The sequence below is a fragment of the Bidens hawaiensis genome, unplaced genomic scaffold (genome assembly GCF_021521415.1).
Source record: "Bidens hawaiensis isolate Kalapana, Puna unplaced genomic scaffold, B.hawaiensis_p1.1 tig00005897_1, whole genome shotgun sequence".
Lineage (NCBI taxonomy): Eukaryota > Viridiplantae > Streptophyta > Magnoliopsida > Asterales > Asteraceae > Bidens > Bidens hawaiensis.
In genome coordinates this window covers 1,408,273-1,433,247 of record NW_027491387.1, presented here as the reverse complement: position 1 = coordinate 1,433,247, position 24,975 = coordinate 1,408,273, and the positions used below count along the sequence as shown (strand labels likewise).

Sequence of the window (24,975 nt, the reverse complement as noted above, 5' to 3'; positions counted from 1 at the left end):
TAAGGCTATCCGTGACGTAAAGGATGCGCCTATCATTGAGAGGACTGCTCAATATTTCCTCTTTCCTGTCAAAGTGTGTGCTGAACCGATTGTCTCGGAGGCTATCTTTGAAACAGGTGCGTATATTCTAAATCCTCCTCCTCTTAATGCGCTGACCTCCAACGGGACGATCGTCATTCTAAGTGACGATTTTGCCCTCCTTGAGGGGGAAAGCTCAGATGATGCTTCTGAAGTTTCATCTGTCTCGCATTTGTTGGCAGAACTTTACCGGAAGAGGTCTCTCCGTGCTACGCAGGCGAGTGACGCGGGTACTAGCACTTCGGAAGCCGAGAAGGGGCCAAAAACGAAGAAACGTCGGACACATCGTCCAAGGAAACCACTATCCCCAACCTTGCGGAGCGATTAGGGACGGTGACTGGTGAGTTCTTGCTTGTCAATTTTTGTCAACCATAGTAATGAGATCTGACTATGGTGTTCTTACGCAGAGCCGTCCATTGCTAAAGGACGCACATTTGATAAGCTGTCAACACCGACACCAAATATTGAAAAGCAACCGTCGCCTCCTCTGGAGAAGGAGGCGGTCAAGCCTGTTACCCCTCCTGTTGAGGGGTCTAACGTTCAACCAATGACTACCGGGTCATTGGATTGTCTTTTTCAAGGTGGGGATGCCACTGGTTCTCAGCATGATAACCTTGACGTCACTGCAGAAGGTTTCAGGGTTGATGATCCTCCTCCACAATCTGGTCCTCAATTCAATCCTACTTCCTCACCTTTCGCACCAGGCGGGGAAGATGAATTCTTTTTTGGACCATATGTCCACGAGGTTGGGGGTTCCACGCAAGGCGGGCCTCAGCATTCTTCCTCCACTCCTGTTCGTCTTGGGACTTCCAGTTCCCAGTACTCTGAGAACGTTCAGTTGGGGGGAGACTATGATTTGTTCGTCCCGTCTTGGGACATTGTCAATGGGTCTCGGGTTTCTAATCCCAAGACCTGTATGAGTTTTGTTGAGCACTGTATGCCTCCTGCCGAAATGGCATATCAACGAACTCGCTCCCGCCAGGAACTACATACTGATCTGGCTATTTCCTTGACTAACAGCTTAGCCTGTAGTTAGGAAATCCTGCGAGAGTGGCGGACGATGGGCGGGAAGCATGGTGAGGATTTCGAGGCTTTGAAAGTTGCGGAGAAGGAAGCCGAAGAGCACCGTAAAGCAGCGAGTGCAGCTAGGTGGAAACAGACTGATGCCGAAGCTGCACTCAAGAAGGAAAAAGAACGAAATGCTGATGCTGCTAAGCGGTGGAAATAAGCATGTGAAAGGTCTAATGCCACCCTTGAAGCTTCCCGAGCTAAAACTCAGAGGAAAAAGGACGAATTGGCGAAGGCACAGGATGAAGTGTCTCAACAAAACGCCCGAATCCAAGAACTCGAGGAAGCTTTAAGGTTGCAAGGGGAACAGTCTGAAATGAAAGACAAGACGATTGTCGAGATGCAGTCTGCATACGACTCCCTTTTGCAAGCTAAGACTGAAGCTGGCGACCGTGCCTCCACCGAATTGCAAGAACTCCGTGGCAGGGCGGAACGCGCTGAGCGGGAGAGGCAATACTTCCTCAACCGTGGTCTTGATTCAGTAAGTTTCTCTTGGATACTGCTTAACTTTTGTTCACTTTCTTTCATGATGTTTAACAAACTTCGTTTATAGGTCATCCGTCATATTAAGAGAAGTACAGAGCTTACTTATGCTTTGTGAATTTGACGACCGCTTCTGAAGGGGTTGGCCGGGTGAAAGGTTTCAACAAACGGTTGGCATTCGCCCGGTCCGGACAACCTATTGAAAGCCATCCCCTCTATGGTCTTGACGCGGAGCAAGAACTTGGCATGCGGGTCCAAGAATATGACAGCCTGACCTTTCCGCTGCAACATATTCTTCCAGAGTTTGCCTTGTCTGACGATGGTGTGAAGCAGTTGCGAGTATATATTGACGATGAATCCGATGATGAAGAATCTGATGGCGATAAGTCTGATGATGATAAGTCTGATAATGACAAGGCGGAAGATGCGGCCCAGAATGTTCCGGAAGACACGACGCCTCAGAACCCATAGGATAGGTGTAGGCGTAAAAACTTGGACTTGTGATTTTTTTTCAAAATTTTTTGTAATCACTATTTTGAATGTTAATGAAAAGAAACTCTATGTGTTGATAATATCATTGCGAAATATCTTCTCTTTAAATTTTGAATTTGTCCAAGTTAAATAGATAGTACTGGTGACGTGGCAGAGATAGAAGTTTTAGGAAGTGGCTGACAAGACGTGTTGAATGCCTGTTTGACAGTCTGTACGCAATTTTTTGAATCTCCCGCCTGACGTGTCAGTTATTTTGTGGTCCATCTTTTCTCTTTCTTCTGTCAGTCAGACGGTCGCATTAATTGCGATGAGTATAAATAGGCTTTGACGCCCATAAATCTATTCTTACCACTTGCATATTTTCTCCTTCAATTTATCAGAGAACTTTTTCTTTCTTACATTTATTTCCATATACAGAATGGCTTCTCAGAAGAAAAATCCCCGTTCTATTGATGAAGTTGGATGCGAGATCAAGGAGAAAGATTTTGACGATATTAAAAACGTATACGGCTTTCCTCCGGAATGGGAAGCCGAACGCCCGTCAAAAGGGGCCATCGCAACGGTGCCCCCGCTGAAGAAGATGGCCGTTTATTTGGATCATTTCACCACCAGGAACTTCCGATTGCCTGTGACCAAGTTCGTGCAACTGGTCTTGATAGCGTATGGGATTCATTTATCCCAGATTCATCCTTTTGGGATGCTAAGAATTCGACACTTCGAGTTCTGCTGCCAAGCACACAACTATGATCCGTCCGTCAGCATGTTTGTCGTACTATACAAGATGACTTGTCGTGAAGGCTGGTACAGCTTTGCCTCCACCGGCAAGGCATCTATTGGTTTTGAGTGGCTCCGCAGTATCCATGGCTGGAAAACCAAATTTTTCTGGATCCGAGAAGATGTTATCCCGTTTACCATGGTTCATCAAAAGCGAAAGATAAACTACTGGAAGTTCGTGCTTCCGAACAAGAGGGTCGTACCTGGTTTCTTACTTTAACCAAGACTCCGACACCCATGCGCCCGATTCACGAGGGGGGCATGGTGCACGCCAAGATGAGTCGTTTATGGCCGTTTCCCAATTTGGAACCTTATTATGAAAATTCTGATGGAAGTAAGTTCTTACTTGTAACTTTCCGGGTTCTTAGTTTATTTTCTTTAACGTTCTTTGGCTGCAGGTGAAGGTACGATCCTTTCCACTCTTGTGGACAAGATGGGGGGCATGATGGTTCGACGTCCCATTACTCAGCATGACGTACCATTCTTGGAACGTACGCGTAGTAACTTCGTTTTTTCCACTATTGTTACTCCGGAGCCTCTTGTCTCCGAGGCATTGTTCGCACAAGGTGAGGAGTTTGTCACAAAGTGTGAAGGTATTCTTCAACCTCGACCTATAACCGCCGCTACTTCGAGCGGGGTGGTAGTACTTCTTTCATCTAGTGAGGAATCATCACTTTGTGATGGAGGATTATTAGTTGGTGCTACTAACCCTTCACCTTCGACTGTAGCTTCGACCCACAAGCAAGATTCGAAGACCACCGCCGATCCCTCAACAGGTGAGGAAGGTGGTCCTCAATCCGTTGAGGGTGAACCTCAAGTTACAGAAGCAGGTACTTCAAAGGCGGTTGGAAAACGGAAGGCACAGGCTTCCGATGCCGCGCCCAAGAAGAAGAAAAAGAAGAAGAATAAGGTTGAAGTCCCGGACCTGGGAGCTCGTCTTCGGGAGCTTTCTGCCCAAGACGTTTCTAAGGGTAAGCCTTGAGCCCTTATGATTATAATCGAACTCGTTATTTCCTGGGAACTTAGCAAGTTTTTCTTTTTGGATTTTTCAGGCTTGAAGGATTCCAGTCGTCCGACTCCTCCAACTTCGCCGCTAAACATTGTTCAGGATCCGATTGACTTATCAGACAATTCCCCTATCAAAGAGAAAGAGACTGGTGAATCCGATCGACTTCCCACATCCCCACCTCATCCCGAGCATTTCTTCTGGGATCAAGGTGGGGTTAGTGTTTTTCCTTATGGGGGGGCAGGCTTCCTCATCTCAAGTGGAGGAAGATACTGCTCCACATAGACCTCGCTGGTCATTACGCCGGGACTCAGTGTTGAATGATGCAGACGTTTGCCAAGAATATCTCGATGAAAGTCTTCCTCCTACAAAGAAGGAGCGGCAACGCTGTCGCATCCGCCAGGAACTCCTAGAGTCAAACTCTTATCATATGGCTAATACTGTTTCTACCAATCAGGAGATACGTCGTGATTGGTTGGCCATGAATGACGAGCTAGAGGAAACCGAGCGAAACTTGCTCGGTGCCAAGAAAGAGGCCCTCAAGGCGTTAACTGACGCCCAAGATAGTCATCGGGCTATGGAGGTGGCGAAAGCTGAACAACTTGCTGCTGAGGAAGCTAAGGCTGTTCTCCAAAAACAACTGGATGACCAAGCTGAGCTAATCAAGACCCTTCAAGCTGACTCAACGGCCAAGGATTAACGCTTGTCCGACCTGAATGCCAAGAATCGAGACCAAGCTCTAGAATGTGCTGGTCATAAGATGGACCTTATCCGGGCTCAGGCGGATAAAAAATGGCTTCTGTCAACAGCGATTCCCAAGGTACCGAATTTTATATTAACACAATGTGTTTGTTTGTACTCACACATGATTATTTTACTTAACAGGTTATCACTGACGTTCGAAATAGTGACGATCTTGGAAATTGTGTTGCGGTGCTCCTCCGTGCTTCATAACAAACAGGCCGACAAATGGGCTTTGAGGAAGGATATAAGTTTTGTTCCGAGGGCAAAGTTTCGGAGGAGTACGTTTTGGCCGGCAAGGACACTGCTGCTATCCTTCTTGAGAAAACTAAGGAGTTTGATACCTTGAAGTTTTCTCTTTTTGACCATATACCAGAGCTCACAGATAAGGAAGATGCCCTAGAGCAATTAAAGGAGCTGCTAGATCTTGAGGAGGAGGAAGAAGATGAAGATGCCGAAGATACTACGGAAGACGAAAATGTAGCCCCGTATATGTATATGTACTTTTCTTTGTAAATCTTTCTTCCTGTTTTGTAATCTCTTTTGATCAACAATAAGAAGTCTTTGCGTTTCTTCCGGTGTACTTTGTCTTAAGTACTATAATATAAGTGCCTATCCGGAACTTCGGTTTTGTCAATAAAAGATTACAAGTTAATGAAATAACATGGGATTAACTGGACATTCTCATACATTTAGGCATAAGCCTTCACAATAAAAGAAATTACATAACTTGCTAGTCTATGTGGGCACGCAGGCCGAAAAATAAAGAAGCAAATAAAACTGCTATATATAGCATTTCTTTAACTGTGTTGCGTTCCATGTTCGAGGGATTTCCGTCCCATCCAACTTCTCCAACTTATAGGCACCTTTGGATAGTACTAGTTTGATTTTATAAGGTCCTTCCCAAGTTGGGGCTAACTTTCCGGGAGGCTCCTGGCCGGAGGCCTCGTTATTGCGAAAGACAAAGTCTCCCGCATCGAACTTGCAATTTTGGACTCGCGAGTTGTAATATTTCTCTAGCTGCCGCTTATAATTGTGCTCGCGAATCAATGCTAGTTCTCTTCTTTCTTCCAATAGATCTAGATTCATCCTGAGTTCGTGATCGTTGTCATCAATTAACAGAACCCTCGCGGATGGAATCCCGATCTCTGCGGGGATCATGGCTTCAGTGTCGTAGGTTAGGCTAAAGGGTGTCTCCAAATTACTGGAGTTCTTTTGGGTTCGGAAGGCCCAGAGTACATGAGGCAATTCGTCCACCCAACCCGTACGTTTCGTCCCTAGCCTTGCCTTGATCCCTTCCTTGATTGTTCGGTTAATCCTTTCGACCTGACCGTTTGCTTGCGAATGAGCTACAGATGTGAAGGTTTGAATGACTTGAAGTTCTTTCAACCATTCTTGTAGTCCGCTATCAGCAAATTGGGTCACATTGTCACTTACCAATTTTTGTGGGAGACCGAACCGGCAAATGATGAATTCCCAAAGGAATTTTTTCACGCTTGAAGCCGTGATTGATGCAACCGGTTTGGCTTCTACCCACTTGGTGAAATAATCAATGGCCACTATCAAGAACTTGACTCATCCTGGGGCTTCTGGGAAAGGTTCCATGATATCAATAGCCCATTTTTGGAACGGCGAGGCAGATGTTATAGGAATCAATTCGTTTTTTGGACGCAAGGTGTTGGGGGCATGGCGCTGGCATGAATCACACTTTCTGATTTCTTGCACAGCGTCTAAGTGCATGTCGGGCCAATAATACCCTGCGTTCATAATCTTTGCAACTGTCATTCTTGGTCACGCGTGTAGTCCGCAAATGCCTTCGTGAATTTCTCTGATCAAGTAATTTGCATCTTCTGCGTCTACACAACGTAATAATGGACCAAGGAATGATCTCCGGTATAATATGCCGTCAGTCAACTGGTAATTCAGAGCTTTGTGCTTAATCTTCCGAGCCTCAGCCTTTCCTGCTGGAAATGCTCCGGAATATAAGTAAGCTATAATGGGTGACATCCAAGACTCAACACCAGTTTGGATTACCAGTACTTGATTCTGTGGAACGGATGGATGGTCTAGAACTTATACATGAATATCTTTGGCGAAATGCTCAAAATTCGTTGAAGCTAGCTTGCTGAGAGCGTCCGCCGATTTTTTCTCGCTCCTCTTAATGTGAACAATATTGAAGGAGGAAAATTGGCGAATCAAGACTCTTGCTTGTGACAAATAAGAAGCCATGACATCGTTTTTGGTTTCGTATGTTCCGTTTATTTTCCCCGCAATTAGCATAGAATCCACCCGAGCCTCCAAATGTTTCACCCCCAGCTTTTTCGCTATCCGCAGTCCTACCAGGAAGGCTTCGTATTCCGCCTCATTGTTGGTACTTTTGAAGTCCAACTTGATTGCGTACGTAAATTCATGCCTCTTAGGGTTGACTAGCCTTAAACCTGCACCTGACCCTTCACTACTGGAAGCTCCATTCGTGAACAATGACCAAACATGCCCTTGTTCCGGAGGTGCTTGGGGTTGTTGTTCAATTAAGCATTCTTGCTCTTTGCACTGTGGAACTACCGTGACGAAGTCCGCGAGTACCTGCCCTTTGATCGCTGGTCTAGGCTTATATTCGATCGAGTGTTCACCCAATTCAATAGCCCACTTTGCCAGTCGTCCGGACAACTCGGGTTTACTCAACACGTTCTTGAGTTTGAACCCGGTTAACACATTAATAGGGTGGCCCTGGAAATATCTGCGGAGCCGTCTGGCGGCATAAACCAATGCCAAAACCAACTTTTCCAACATCGAATACCTTGTTTCTGGGTTCGATAGCGTTCTACTGACGTAATAGATTGGAGTTTGAACATTTTTTCTATCGGTCAGCAGAACGGCTCCTACGGAAATGTCCGAGGCAGATAAATACAGTGTCAAAGGTTCACCCGCGTATGGTGCTGTTAGAGTAGGAAGCTCCATTAAGCATTTCTTAACTTCTAAGAATGTTTTTTCAGCCTTCGCAATCCACTTGAAATGTGCCTTTTTGAGGCAATTTATAAGTGTTGACACAAATGGATGAGACTTAACCGCGTGGTTCGCTAAGAATCGGTTTAACGCTACAAGTCTTCCGTTAAGTGTTTGAACCTCTTTGAGGGAAGAGGGTGAAGGCATGCGGGCTATAGCCTGAACCTTATCAGGGTTGGCTTTAAAGTCCGCGCCTGTTACTATGACTCCAAGGAATTTACCCTCTTCCCTGCCAAATGAACATTTAGCCGGATTCAGCTTCATATTGATGCTTCTTATCAGGGTCGAAATTCGAGCAAAAACATATGTTGCTCATTCACGTGTTTCGAGGTTGAGATCACGTGGAGGTTGTGCTTGATTCTCCGTCGGCCCTTTAGGTAACTGACTCATATCGTAAAGAGAACGGAAAATTTTTCAGCTGTTCTAACAAAAGCACGGATGGCGCCAATGAAGAAACACGGATCAACTCCCCACTAATGGGTCCTAGATCCGATGAATCCACAGGGTAGGATACGGTTACTGCCAATACGATATGAATACAATCTCTAAAGTCCAGTGACGTGAATTCTGCAAAACAGAACACCGTGAGCTCGTTACGGGAAGGACAAGGTGGGGGTCTTCCCGTAACCACCCTCCGGCGTGAGAATAAGTACCGTTCTGACGAAGAGATAAAGTACTTAAGTAAATTGAGAGAGTACCGTGATGGTGAATGAATACCTCATGATGATTGAAAGTGTATTTATAGCCGAAGAGTGTGGGGAAGTGATTGAGCCAGCTGTCCCTTTAGAAGATGCTTTCATAACCGTCTGGACACGTGTCCTCCTATGACAGGTTTGACCTATACGTTGCATGTGCATGTGTAAAAACCTGGACACGTGTCGCTCTATTATTGGCTAATGGGGTAATATTGGTCATGTGCACGGTTATAACGACCTTGTCACGTGTCACTAGCTAATTGGCCGATGGATCACGTATTGCCCAAGAAAGCATCTTGGCGAATCTTCTAGAAGGTAGTTGGTTATTGACAGTTGTCCCGAAGCATTACCTCGTGAGGCATAACAAGGTCTATTAATGGACTTGCCACATTGTAATACCTGTAAACTTTAAAAATCATAAAGATAATGTTACGGACCACACTGGCCCATCAGTAGACGCACATGCCCAAGACAAGTTGGACGAGTACAACATGCCCAAGAGAAACATAAAGAAGCCTAGCTAATTATTGGATTGAGCTGCAAGTTTCACGATCACATGTTTTCCTATTTTCTCTCTTTGTTTTACTAAGTCTTAGGAGTGTTAGTTAGTGGTGCATGTTTCATTTTGAATAAGGAGCGTGGGTGTACACCCTTCTGTTTCATTGCATGTATATATTCAGTTTTTGTTTAATGAAAAATATCATAAAATTGTCTCAATTGTTTGTTTCCTTCTCTGCAATTCTTTGGAGTGTAGCCTACTATAACAAGGTCTATCATCTTGGTGCTTTCATTCACGTCTCACCTTCCGCCATGCCTCCTACTATTGCCGACCAACTAGCCCAACCCATTGCTATTGCCACTGAAGCTTCAAAATCCCACCAACAAACCAATGCTTTGTCACAGCTACTAATAACCTACCTGTAAAGATCGATTCCCAAACCACCCACTTCACTGGATTGTCGGACTCCCTAAATACCGACGACAATTTCCAGGCCCGACCCCGTTTCGAACGCACCAACAACGAGCATTTCGATAGACCTGATCCACTTCCACCCCAACGCCAACCCAGCCATCCCAAAATTTCCCTTCCCATGTTTGACGGATCCAACCCCCTCGGTTGGATTTTTCAGGCCGACAATTACTTTGCCTATTTTAATGTTCCTCCAGCCGAATGCGTATCCCTGTCCGCTTTCCATTGCACCTGTGACGCTCTTTATTGGTATCAACACCAGAGAGAGAATGACCTATTGGGCACTTGGACGAATTTCAAACGTCAAATTGTAACTCGTTTTGGTCCTTCTTCTTATGAGAATCATGAGGCGGCCCTTTACAAACTTCAACAAACATCCACCGTACCCGATTACCTACTTGCTTTTGAAAGACTTAGTAATCGCATTACTGGCCTCACCCCACAAAACCGACTCAATTGTTTTTTGTCGGGCCTCAAACCGGATATTAGGTCTGAAGTGGCGGTTCACAAACCAACCACTTTGCGTGACGCAACGAGCCTGGCCCGTTTAATGGAGGAAAAACTGGCACATGTACAAAAACCTAAACCCTTTCCCTTTTACAAAATCATCTTCTTCGACGTCTGCTCTCACATCCCAGCCAACCACCACTTCCACAACTTCCCCTGCATCACCCTCCACACCTGTCACCATTTCATCCGCCACTACGAACCCCTTACTACCCACACCCAATAAACCACCTCCCTTTCATAAACTCACTCCGGAGCAAATTCAACAGCGCCGTAAAGAAGGGTTGTGTTTTCGTTGTCCAGCTCGCTACTTTCCGGGTCACACTTGCTCTCCTCCACGGTTCCTTCTAGTCGTCGATCACGGCGATGCCGACTTGTCTAAACAAGATCCTCCTCTTGATCAGCCTGGTTCATCCACCCCCACATTCATGTCACTGTCTCCAGCGGCCTTTTTTGGTTTGTCTTCACCACGGACCTTACGTCTCACCGGTTTTATTTTGGGGGAACCTGTCACCGTCCTCATTGATTGCGGGAGCACCCACAACATTATGCAACCTCGTATTGCAGCCTGCCTCGATATTTCCACACAACCCTTGAATCCGTTTCCGGTCATGGTTGGCAATGGCCAACTCATTCATTCTGAAGGTCACTGTTCGTCCGTTCCGGTTAAGCTCTATAACATTCAATTTGATATCCCATTCTTTTTATTCCAAATTCAAGGTGCTGATATTGTTTTAGGTGTCACATGGCTTGGGAGTTTAGGAAAAATCACTGCTGATTTCTCTATCCCTGAGCTCTCATTTACCTTCACCGGTACCACCACCACCCTACGCGGTGAACCGTTGTCTCACCCCACCACCCCATGCTCCTTGTCCTCTATGATTCGACATGATTCGGTTGCATCCATTCATGCCTTCTTCCCCATCCATCACTCAATCCACACAACCCACCTATGACCCGAAACTGGCTAACTTGCTTGAGTCGTTCCCCACTCTTTATGACACACCTCAACACCTTCCCCCGTCTCGCCCCCATGATCACCATATTCCCTTACTTCCTGACTCCAAACCGATTAATGTCCGACCCTATCGATACCCACATTTTCAGAAACAAATAATGACCCAGTTAATCTCCGACATGCTCCGTGATGGTGTCATTCGTCCCAGTAACAGTCCCTTTTCGTCTCCAATTTTACTTGTTAAAAAAAAGACGGTACATGGCGATTTTGTGTGGATTATCGGGCCCTTAATGCGGTTACAATACGTGACCGTTTTCTGATTCCCACAATTGACGAGTTATTGGACGAGTTACATGGTGCCACAATCTTTTCTAAAATTGATCTCCGTTCGGGCTATCACCAAATCAGAGTCGTTGAACCGGACATCCCAAAGACAGCCTTTCGAACTTCTAACGGACATTACGAATTTCTTGTTATGCCCTTCGGTCTCTCCAACGCACCATCCACCTTTCAATCTGCCATGAATGACTTGTTTCGGCCCGTTTTGCATCACTTCGTCTTAGTTTTCATCGACGATATTTTGATTTACAGTGCCAATCGAGAAGATCATTATGCTCATTTGCGGTACGTATTCGAAGCACTGACCACCAATCAGTTTTATGCCAAATCATCAAAATGCACCTTTGCAATTTCGGATATTTCATTTTTAGGCCACAAAATTTCTAGTTTGGATGTTTCCCCAGAACAAGACAAAATAGATTCAATACAACAGTGGCCTACACCACACTCTTTTACCACCTTACGAGCTTTCCTTGGTCTTACGGGATATTACCGTCGCTTCGTTCCCAACTAGGCCCATATTGCAGCCGCCCTAACCGACATTTTGAAGCAAAAAAACTTCTCATGGTCGGACGCGGCCCACTCTGCCTTCACTAATTTGAAAAACCACATGTAGAAGCTTGTTACCCTAGCCTTACCCAACTTTTCACAACCTTTTGATTTAACCACGGACGCATCAGGCTTAGCAATTGGTGTTGTTCTTTCCCAGAATAACTGCCCAATTGCTTTCTTCTCAAAGAAATTGTGTCCTACCATGCAGGGTCAGTCAACCTACACCAAAGAGTTATACGCCATTACCGATCGGTACGCAAGTGGCGTCAATATCTATTGGATAGAAAATTTCGAATTTTTACCGATCATCATAGCCTTAAACATTTACTCACCCAAACGATCCAAACACCCGAGCAACAAAAGTGGGTTACAAATCTCATCGGTTATGATTTTGAAATTCAGTTTAAACCCGGAAAAGAAAACATCATGGCTGATGCGTTGAGTCGAGTTGATCTGCCAACCATGTTGGCCTTGTCGCACCCAACAACCCTCTGGTTAGATGAGATCCGATCCTATTTTGCTAACCACACCAACGGTAAGCATTTGACTCATCAAGTCACCGCTGAACCGGAGGCTTTTCCCAACCATTTAATCCGTGACGGTCTCTTGTTCTTGAACGGTCGCATCACGGTCCCTCCCATTCCAACCCTTCGTCAAAACCTATTAGCTGAATTTCATTCCTACACTCTTGGTGGCCACTCCGGTATCCATGCGATATTCAAACGGCTCTCCACTTTCATTACGTGGTTGGGCATTAAAAGAGATGTGACTCGCTTTGTAAAAGAATGCCAGGTCTGTCAAGCTATTAAGGTTCCGACCCACAAGCCTTATGTCCTTTTACAACCCTTACCCACACCAATTGATACTTGGCAAGATATCTCTATGGATTTTGTCACCAAATTGCCAATTTCAAAAGGTAAGTCTAACATTTGGGTTATCTTGACCGCCTTTCCAAGTTCGCTCATTTCATTATGTTACTCGCTCACTACACCGCTATCATTCTTGCCACCACTTTCATGCGTGATATCTATCGTTTGCACGGTCTTCCTAAAAATATTGTGTCGGATCGCGACCCGACATTCTTAAGTCACTTCTGGAAGGCCCTCTTCACTCAAATGGTCACCGAACTCCTCCATTCAAGCGCATACCACCCCCAAACCGATGGCCAAACTGAGGTCGTGAATAGGTGTTTGGAAAACTACCTTCGTGCCTTTGTCTTTGAGAAACCGGCCACCTGGGAACGTTTTTTTATTTTTGGTAGAATTTCCTATAATACCTCCTACCATACCTCCATTAACATGTCCCCATTCAAAGCTCTTTATGGTCGGGACGTCAACACCATTCATGACTACACTCTGGGATCCAACTCTAATGCTTCAATTGATTTATCACTTAACAATCATCAGGTTCTTTTGGCAGCTTTAAAGTTTTCACTAGAACAAGCTCGGGCTCGTATGACTAAGCAGGCTAACAAAAAACAGTTGGAGAAGGAGTTCAACATAGGCGACTTTTTTTACTTGAAGCTTCAACAATATCGCCAACATTCGGTTCAGCAACGCAGAAATCAGAAGATATCCAAGCGTTTCTTTAGTCCTTACAAGATTTTAGATCGCATTGGCAAGGTTGCGTATCGATTGGAGTTACCGGCTACTTCGAAAATCCACCCAATTTTTCATGTTTCATTACTGAAAGAATATATCGGACGTGCTAAGCCTACTTCAGATTCTCTTGACAACTTTGAACCTACCGACATCAGTCTCCTACCGGAAGCAGTTCTCGACTCGCGCAAGGATAGTGAAAACTGTAACAACTCGGATTTTTATATCATTATTTTAATAATCGTTACCCGACCTGCTTATACGTTCGGGAATTTTATCAATAAAATTATCACGCTTATCGAGTAAACTAATTATTATAATTTTTATTTACTTAGTTAAAATATATCTCTCTTTCACATTATGGCAATTTTAACCCAAACTAAAACTATTACCCCATTATGTTCCCACTTTCATTCTTCAGGGACTAAAGTGTAAATATATATTATTATTATTATTGATTTGATCCACCTGACCCGTTTACCAACAACCCGCAACCCGTATTGAGTAACCGAGACCCGTTTAACAATCTTTGAGCACAATTCTGGTCATATATTTGGAAATTAAAATCATGGACTTGCTAAACTTGCCTAACGCGGCCTATATACGCCCTTAATTACGTTAAATCGATCACACATATACGTATTTCCTATTTTACTTGGCCGCCTATACCCGTTTCTGATTTTACATTATAAAGAGCATTATTTTTCAATTAAACCAGCATGCATAATCACACCATCATCGCAGTTCAAAACCCCATACTTAATTGTTTTTTTCATGGTCTGCCAATATGCTTATTTGATCAAGCTTGGGCCGTCACACTTGGGTCGCCGTTCACCATACATCCCTCATCGTATCGGGTAATTAAACATATCATTGTGTTCGTTTTGATCTGCTAATCAAAAACCCTAACAGTAATTAATCAAAACTTTAACGGATTTCGCGATTTGAATTGGTTAGGATTCATGGTATAAATCGGTTGTCTAGTATGCATGTTATATTAAATGTGTTAGTGTTCAAACCAACTAACCCTTTAGCCCAAGTGGCTAGAGTATGCATGGTTAAGGTGTTGTGACTGGGGGTGCGGGTTCGAGTCACCCCCAGTTCATTTTGCATCTTGTTTTTTTGGAAAAAATTATTTTTTGGTTGTTATATTAATTTTCTTAATCAATTAAATCATATTATTAATAACTTAAACACAATAATTAATCAATATTATTACAAAACCGTCATGTTAACTTGTCGCTTTTCCAAACATTGGTTCAACCATATACGTGTGTATATATATATGTATATATATACACACGTATATGGTTGAACCAATGTTTGGAAATATATATATATATATATATATATATATATATATATATATATGATTATTAAAAATTGTTGAGAGTATAAATTAAAACTATATACTTCGTAAATGTAATAAAAAAAATACAGTTCAAGTATTTTATAAACCAAAGGTATTTGTTTTTATATAAATATTTAAGTATACAATTTATTACAACTTATAAATAAAAGTTTTTATAAATGATTCTGTTTTATAAAAATTATTATTTACAATATTAATTGATAAGTAATCATTAGTTATAAACTTTGAATAATCATTATTTTACGAATTCGCGTTCAATCTTGGATCTCTTTATATAATTTATCGATATCTATTTATTTAAGTAATATCATTATAAGTATATTTTAATAATAATAATAATTCATTGTTATATTTATATATGTACATGTCTATAATTGCATTATATTTAATTAGATATTATTTAAATAATCATATAATTATTTTAAATCATATTTATTTAAAATTAATAACAATGATTTCATAATAATAATAACGTAGGGTTTAATCGATCAATCAATAATCATTGTAATCACAACATAACTCAAATCTCATCCAAATCTTAATTCATTAAATCAAGTCTATCTTTTATGATTAATATATATTGTATCATATTTAAATAGGACTCCTTGTCAGTGAATCCTGAAGGGTTTATCTTACTCACATTATCATTCTAATTTTGTTCCTCTTATCAGGTGAGTAATCACTCCCCTTTTTACTTATTTTTAACCTTTTTGGGGACATATGCGTATCGTATCATATTTATCTATTATCTAGTATTTAAAATCGCAACTGTTTAATCCTTGTGTGTATATAAGTTTATGCCTAACTTGCTATTTGCTTACTTGCTTTATTTGAACCGCATTTGGAGAGGTCCAACATATTCTCAGTCTAGTATGATCATACGACCGTCGTAGTGTCCGGCGTCCGACGCGTTGACAATGGTTTCACCGACACCTCATTTTTGGTAACCAATGCCCATTCGCATGGCAACGATTTAGCCATTTATTTATGTTTGATTGTTGGTGTATGTGCTATGGTTTAACTATTTATCTCACAGGAACAGTGTAACACCCCAACCCGGAACAGGCTAACGTGTTACTATTACAGATATCATAAACCAAACAAACTCCATTTTAAAGAAAGAAATAGAATCCAAACCAATGAGTTAAAATCAAACCGAAAGAAATCCTAAGTCTTATTTATTAAATGCTGAAATAAACGAAAATAAATAAAATCTTTATTCTTGAACTTCATTTTACTCTCCTCACTGATTTCCCTGATTTCCCGAGTTACCTGTCAACAAATAAAACAAACACAAACAAGAAAATACGGCTGAGCCAAAAATTGCCCAGTAACGGAAAGAGCATAGTATAGGTAAGGACATACGTAAAAAAATAAATATACGGACTTCAATTCAAACTCGAAAGCAACCTTTTTACCGAAAACTTATACTTAATTAAATTCAGATGTATGATCCGACACTTGGCCAGAACATAATCAAACGGGCACGGAAACGTATCAAAACTATAACAGAAACACCCAGAGCCAGAAACATATAACATATAACTTGTAACATATAACGTGTGACGTGTAACATATAACTGAACTAGGATCGATCCATACGCCCCTAAACGGCCAAAGTACTACCAAAGTACTAGTTAGAGACGCCGTGAACTTTTAAAACACACTGTCACGAAAAGTGTGTGCTCGGGTAACAGAGTACAAAAGATAAAACCATATAACTAAACATATTCAAACCGGAACATGCAATAAAGAATTAGTAACCAAAACGAATAGTTAAACAAAACTATATAAAAGTTGACAACATATAAAATGTCCAAAGACCAAACGGATCATATCGATAGACACAACTTGATGGTACTAAAATATGAAATATTGAAAATCCGGACTACAAAGTAACGGATTAGAATTTATACTATAAGTAAACGAAAACGAAGTAACGAAATACAATTAATACTAAGAGTGAACGAAACCGAAAACCGTACTATGAAGTAACAAGAAACAGAATCCGTACCTTAGTAGTCGATAAGCAAGCAAGTAAATATCGAGCCCTTAAGCCGTACTAACACCTACATTTATTAGTTTTTAATTTCAATAAGATGTTAAGTTGTCCAGTTTTCTAGTTGATCGATGTTCCCGGCGGCGACAGAAACTTTTATATCTGAACACCTCTTTTCGTTGTCGTCCAGAATTCTCAAACCCCGCTTATTTGTTTTAGACAAAATGAATAGTTAACCTATGTTCCTTTTTATAAAACTGATTCTCGTTTGTTAAATAGTTGGAAAGAAATTAAAGTAGTAAGATAACCCTCATATAATTCATCAAATAATAGTTACATGATTTTCAAACTGTATGCATGAACATCTGAACCACTACGTGTGAAAAAGTATATTATTATTATTATTATTATTATTATTATTATTATTATTATTTACACACAAATAGCTACGTACAAAAATATATCAGATCTATTTATTATTTAGCTTATCATCTTAGTATACAAATTTTAGATTCTACAGCCAAATCAAAGAAAAGAGCAGATTCTTTATAATACTTTCTTCATGAACTAAGTTTCATATTTGGCTTTAATTGCCGGAAACGAATCGATCTGAATTTAGGAACCATAATTTCAACCAAAAAGAAAACGAGCAGACGATTACCTGATGACTGAATTACTTAATAGAGACGCCACTGAATGAACACCGGAACTAATCTCTAACTGGCGAACTCACGATGTCAGTGGCGTATGAGTGCAACGGCAGCCACTAGGGTCCGATTTACGACAGCGGTTTGAGTAATAAAAGAAATACGTAGCAATAGGTGGTGGTATCGTGAACGGAGGTAGAGGGAACGATTATAAGTTGGTCCGTGACTGAGTCCGAATTAAAGGTGACAGAAAGAAGCGACAAATTGGAGTTTTACGGGGACGGGGTGATATATATAAACGAATCGAAGTTAACTCAAAATTTGAATTTATTTGGTGATAACTAATGAGAATTCAGATATTGATTGAGAAGTTAAAATCCTTGTCATTCTTATAAATCCGATTATTTTAATCTTATTTCCAGTTTTAATTTTTTTTTCTATTTAATTAAATTATCATATCAGTTTATTTTTTTATTATTATTATTATTTTCAAATTTGTGGATATTATTACTGTTGTGTCTGAAACTGGTGTTTTAATCACTCAACATGTGTTGTTGACAAAAAAATATATTTTATACGCATTTGCAGGTTATCAGCTTGGTTGTTTAGCAAGATGGAGATCACGTAGAGATGCCTTTAAGGATACAAATAATTAATAATTGTTGTAGTTTCTTTATATTTGATGTACTTAACTGTAATTGTTTCATTTAAATAAATTAAATAAATATTGTCATTTATTAATCTTGCTTGATAGTAACCTGGATCTGATACCACCTGTAACATCCGGCCCCTCGCATCACCAATATTGTCTGCTCTCTTCAATCACCAACGCGTTTTGGGCTTAGTTGGTTGTGGAGCACATGAAAACTCCACGGTTAAGCGTGCTTAGATGAAAGTAGTACTAGGATGGGTGACCTCCTGGGAAGTCTCCATCTGGGCAACCAAAAACAATTCCGTGAGCTCTTCGTGGGCAGAGCGGACAATATTGGTGTGCGAGGGGTCGGATGTTACAGGTGGTATCAGATCCACTCTTGTGCCATTCAGGATGATGGGACACACCTCATCGAGGACGATGAGTCCAAAGGGGGTTCTTTGTAACACCCTTGGCACACATAACATCGTCCCACTCTTAGGCAAATCCCACATCGACCGTGGACAAGAGACATCCTTGGTTCATAAGTAAATGTCCTGTCTCTTCAATCACCAACGCGTTTTGGGCTTAGTTGGTTGTGGAGCACATTAAAACTCCATGGTTAAGCGTGCTTAGGTGGAAGTAGTACTAGGATGGGTGACCTCCTGGGAAGTCTTCATCTGGGCAACCAAAAACAAATCCGTGAGCTCTTCATGGGCAGAGCGGACAATATTGGTGGTGCGAGGGGTTGGATGTTACAAAAACACGACAAAACTTCTAGTTAAATGGGAGAAATTGCCTCTTAAAGAGTCAACCTGGGAAGATGAAGCTCAACTGAAACAACTTTATCCATTCTTCATCGACATTGAGGACAATAGAAATTCTCCAGGGGGAGGTGATGTTACGGACCACACCGGCCCATCAGTAGACGCACATGCCCAAGACAAGTTGGACGAGTACAACAGGCCCAAGAGAAACTTAAAGAAGCCTAGCAAATTATTGGATTGAGCTGAAAGTTTCACGATCACATGTTTTCCTATTTTCTCTCTTTGTTTAACTAAGTCTTAGGAGTAATAGTTAGTTGTGCATGTTTCATTTAAAATAAGGAACGTGGGTGTTCACCCTTCTGTTTCATTGCATGTATATATTCAGTTTTTGTTTAATGAAAAATATCATAAAATTGTCCCAATTGTTTGTTTCCTTCTCTGCAATTCTTTGGAGTGTAGCCTACTAAAACAAGGCATATCAGATAACCATACCGGTATGAAAGATTTTAGGTGCGTTAATATATCGTAAAACCGATTGAATGCTCAAAATTGTTACCGTTATTTTTGTTAAAGTGGTTACACTTGGTGGATGGCCTAGCAAGATAAAGATATAATGTTAAGACTTTTTGATTACTTGTTGTGTATGGATTTGAAAGTCTCTGTCAAAGTGTCACGTCACTCCCACCGTACCACGTAGGTAGAGTGGGGTTTAAAGCCCAATTCCGTTAAAGTCATGTTTACATTTAACTTAAATTGTATTTTGTAAAGCCCAATTCTCTTACCCTTGAAAACATGAGCTCACCTCACCACTATCCCCTTTCATGTCCGGCAAAACATTGCAGCCCGTCCCTTTACCGCTCCCACTTTAAAGTAGGGGCGGCAGATCCTGACACGACTCGAACCCGACACGAAAATATTGTCACACCCTTACTTAGGGCCTAGGCGTGTGACCACAAGTTGGTACATGTTTTGTAAAAACATCAGAGTCACGGGTTTCATTTTAGCAGAAGTCTTTAGTTAAATATTATTATATTGAAAACTTATTAAAAACTCGGATTTAAATACCCGTTTTGATAGTTCAAATACATTTCTTTATAAAACATAACTCTTTATAATATTTTGAAATAAAATATCTGAGCCATCAGATAGCATCTAATGACTACAACTCCAATCTTCTATTCCTTCTTGTTTGTCTGTTCTAACCTTTCTTGTTTTCCTGTTAAATGGTTAGAAAATACGTCAGCACACAGTTGGTGAATGACGCTGACTCTAAATATATCTTTTCAATATCTTTGTGAAACCAACAATAATACCTTTGTGACTACTCATTAGGCACCCAACTACATTGGGATCAAATTACCCTAAGTACCATGTACAATTAATTATATACACAATATCATTTCTCTAAACAGTCCAGTAGACCTTCAGAGGCATGTTGATGATATGCATGGCCTCGGGGAAATGCCGAGTCACCATGTATGTTTGGAACCAGACACATGTATACTCTTAATCAGAGTGTTCGTTTCTTATTATTGTACACAAAGTTTTAAGGATTCGTAAATCCCATGCAAACAATCTTGACTCAATATAAAAGGTTTAGAGCATATTCACCTTTTCTGTTTATAATCAGTTTCTGATACTGATTCCTGTTTTCTGTTCTCTTCTTCTTGTTTTGTTACCTCGGACCTATAGTAAGAGAATAACATTTGTATAAATAACTAGATCATCGATCTAGCTTCAGACCTTTAGTCCGTTTTGTATAGCTTTAACCTTGATAAAATAATTTGTTTATATAAAACATTTGGACCTTTAGTCCCCTTCTTTATTTACCATTTATATGCTATGTTTCTTCTTTAGGAAGAAACGTCTATACTGAGTTTCTTCTTTAAGAAGAAACATTAATTTCATAATTATAACCTCTTGTATTATATTTCTTAGTCATAAAGAAATACTATTTTGACTATAACTTTTGCTTAAGAAAAGTTATATACTACTTAATTGTAATCAAAGTTCGACTATAACTTCGACTATGGTCTTAAGCCATTTATAATAATAAAATAATAACTTAGACAGAACCCCTTACCTCGTATGGGTATTCGGAGTTAGATATTCCTAAGTTTATACGGGCAGCACTTCTACTCTATACGCACGTTTATCGAGGCGTTCTTGATCCACCTTTCTTGGCACGCAAATCGAGGTGATGTTCACTTGTCGCCGGGTCGTGCACGTACTACGAGACGAAATGTCGGATTACTTCTTGTGTAGCACTCACTTCGAGGAAAACATCGGGTATTTTACACGGATTACGAGGTGATATTTGTCGGGTCAGTGGCACGCAGAAGGATGTTCGTCACGCAAACCGAGGTAGAGAGTGAAATTTTAGAGAGAGAGTGAATGTGGGTGTGAGGGAATGAGCCGTGAGGCTCCCCTTTTATAGCCAATATCTGGTCCCATCGTGATACGCGATAGGCCCCTTCTTCAACGGCGTCGCGTATCGCGATGCCCCCTTTTCTGAGGTTACGCCACGTATTGCCACGTATTGCCACGTGGCCTGACACGTGTTCTGCCCTGCTGCCACGTGTCACCAGAGTGTGACACGTGTGTGATGCGTCATCACGGCCCATCGCGGTACGCAATGGCCGTCTCCTTAGACTCATCGCGTAGCGCGATGTGTCTCTGGATATTATTTTTCAGTTTTGGTCCCTTGTCTTTAGTAGTTTGTCATATTTGGGTCTAACTCTCATTGTCCAAAAATACTAAGGCGGCTCTCAAAGAGGCTCGCGGCGATGCGAGCGTGCGAAGTGCGCCATCAAAGCGCCACATTGCGCCCAATGCCCTTCGCCGTCGCCGTCGCCGTCGCCTTCGCCATCGCCATCGTCCTCGTCCTCGCCCGAGCCCGAGCCTGAGCACGTGCGCGTCGGTTGCTACGCACCCTCCTCTAGGACCACTTGGTTGATGATATTCATAAAAGAATATTACTATGGAAAATCTCTTTCTTATAAAGAGCTTCTATTTCTTTACCACCTTCATGTGGGATGGATTCTATCTTCCTTATTTATACCTTAGTAGAATGCTTCCACTTTCTTATATCTTCCAATGTGGGATGTAATTTTATTATTTTCCTTCATATAGGAATACTTAACTTAGGAAATATTTTTATTTCCTTATTTTTCTTATAGTTTCTTATTTAATATTTTCCCATAACTTGTCTTTGAGATTATTTTTGATCCCTCAATTTTCCTAAGTTGTCAAATTTGGATCGAAATTTTGGGGATGTTACAAATATATAGGTTTTGGGTCTGCTGATACGACCCGTTTTCTTAAACAAATCAACCTTTTGAATGAATTTATCATAAATATAAATACGCAAACATGTACTCAAAACAACAGTATACGAAAATCGATTAAGGTTCACCAAAGCCCTCAGAGAGTATGTTGGTTATCTCATCTTGCGTGTCGTCTTCATCACCTTCACTAAAACCAGAACTAACCAACAACCTATGTGTTAAAGCATCGGGCACCCAACCGTTTTCCAATATCACGTCCAATACCAAACGGGCTTCTCGTTTATACCCTTCTTTCCAAAGTCCGTTTATAAGCACGTTACAAATCGCATGATTCAACACGCGATGATCATTAACAGATAACAACTTGTGTATTGCAGGCAGAACAGCATGCAGCTTCAACTTTTGTGCTAAAAAAGAAAGTGAAATGAGTAATATTTCTGTATCGGGCAACAACCCTTCGTTGACCATCCGATTAAGATACAAGACGCATTCGGTTGACCTTTGATGATCACTCATGCTTTTTATAATTTGGTTGTAAGTTTCTGAACTTAAAGGGCAACCTTCTACAATCATTCTTCCAACAATGGTTAAATGACTGTTGCTTGTGGATAAAGTAGACATACTCTTCATAATAATATTGTAATCTTCACTAGAACAAGATAAACCATAATGAGAACCATATTGCAGCAAGTTGACTACTTCGTTTATTTTCCCGTTCAGACATAATCCCTTGATTAACATACTGAAAGACGAAGAATCTATGACCAACTGTTCTTCACGAACATGATGAAATAAGTTGACCGCATCATTAACTTCATTCGACTTGCATTTTGCAATAATAAGAGCAGAGTAAGCGATGGAATCAGGTACATAACCAGAAACAATCATTCTAGTGAGAGCTTTATAAACTATGTCAAATCTTTGATTCTCACTAAGGTAACTGATTATAATGTTCCATGAAAGACTGTTTGTTATGCTCTTGTCAATCATTTGTCGAAACAACTGCGTGACATCAGCATAACCGCCACCTTGGCAATAGCCTTCAAGAACAACATTATACGAATCAGCATCGGTTACTTGATGTTCTTCAAGAAACCGCTTCGCCTCATGCAACTTGTTTAACTTACAAAACCCGTTTACCAGATCAAAAAACACACGACTCGACACCTTCAAATCACGACGTATCGTCTCATTAAGAAGACCTGCCACATTATCCAAACAGAGGTTTCTAGCATAATACTGTATCAAAACCTCGTAAACCAATAAATCCGGCACAATATTCAACCTCCTCATCTTTTCAAACAATCTCAACCCTATTTCACACTCATTCATCTCAAACAACAAAGGCAATACGCATGAAAAGAATCTCAAATCAAAATCACAATCACTTTCAATAACTTCATTCAAAACAACAATAGCTTTATCCGTAACATTCTTACCAATAAGCCCACTTACAACAATCTTATACGTTCGACTATTCGCATAACACCCCTTCTTACGCATCCTGCTACACTGATCAACCACCGAGTCAACCCGGTCAGCATCAAACAAAGCCTGAATCAACAAATTCAACGTCTCCGTATTCGGACATATTCTCAGCTTCACCATCTCTTTATACACAAACAACACACACTTAATCCCCTTCTTTTCCTCCACAAGAGCATTTAACAACCGATTAATCACCGAAACCGACGGCTTGTAACCGTTAAAACACATGACACTAAAAACCCTTAAAGCTTCATCAAACTTACGATGAACAATGAAATTGTCAACAAGGGTTACCAGGGTTTGCTCTGAATCTTGAAACCCACATCCAGATTTGACCAATTCGGTGCAAAACCCTTCCATTTCGTCGATTCTTGAGGCTAGCCCTAGTTTGAATATTATGTGATAATACGTGTCGGGTGTGTGACGGAATTGAGTTTGGAGTGAAACCCATTTGAATAAACGTAAAGATGAGTCCAAATCGTGGGTTGAAGATAGGATGCTGATTAGGGTTTCAGGATGAAGGTTTTGGGATAAAGATTGGACTTTGGAGTGGTATTGTGAGGAATTGAGATCGTCTGATTGGGTGTAATTGGGATGTGAGAGTGAAGAAGCGTGTGAAATGAAGCGATTTGGTAAAGAAATTAGACCTGAGAGTTGGAATCTTGGGAGTTTTGTGATCATGGAATGTTTGCAGCTGGTGGTGAAGAACTGAGGCCGGAGGAGCGACTGTACCCTAACGCACTGTTCTTGAGTTTTTTAACCTAGGAAAGAAACAAAACGAAAAGGAGAATGAATGATAAGAAAGACAAGGAAATTTTTTTAATTAGTCGTGTTCTTGAGGTAGAAGAAAATTAGAGGAAATGAAATAATAACTATGTTAAAAAATAGTTATCCTTAGTAATCATCCCATTTTTTGGAGGATAACTTATTGAGAAAATACATTAATTTAATCCCTCCTAACTCCTCCTACTCCTTTCCTTTCCATCCTAAAAAAAACTCAAGAACACCTATTTTTTAACTATCCTTAGTTTTCCTTTCCTTTCCGTCCTTTAAAAAAAATTCAAGAACAGGGTGTAACACTTGTTCTAGAGTTTCATTTAACTTAGCAAATGGAAGGAAAAAAGGAGCGATGGAAAAAATATGATGTGTTCCGAGTTTGAAAAGAAAAGGAAGGAAAATTTAAAGGAGGTGTTCCCGAGTTTCATTAAAAGAAAGAAAATGAGGGGAGGGAAACGAAAATGATGAGTAAAATAAAAGAATTTGTGTTTTCCAAATTGGAAAGATATGGAAGGAAAATAAGGTGAAAAGAAAGAGGTGATACCAAAATAAAAGATAAGAAGAGAAAACTTTTTTTTCCTTGCTTTTCTTTTCATAAATAAACTCAGGAACACAGCTTAAATCTTGCAACGGCAGGATGAACGTCTTCGGTATCGGTACCAAATTTACCGAACTGAACATTTTAATACCAGTATCAAATATTTCTAATTTTTAGAATCGGGATTTTCGGGATCAGTAGTTAA

At 40.9% G+C, this 24,975-nt stretch overlaps 1 protein-coding gene across 1 annotated transcript; it reads right to left on the bottom strand.

Moving 5' to 3' along the window:
* Window positions 1–22,017: 22,017 nt before the first annotated feature.
* LOC143631005 (uncharacterized) lies at window positions 22,018–24,154 on the bottom strand. Its single transcript, XM_077099873.1, has one exon. The coding sequence runs from the start codon at window positions 24,134–24,136 to the stop codon at window positions 22,085–22,087; it is 2,052 nt and encodes a 683-aa protein (XP_076955988.1). The 5' UTR covers window positions 24,137–24,154; the 3' UTR covers window positions 22,018–22,084.
* Between the last annotated feature and the right edge of the window lie 821 nt (window positions 24,155–24,975).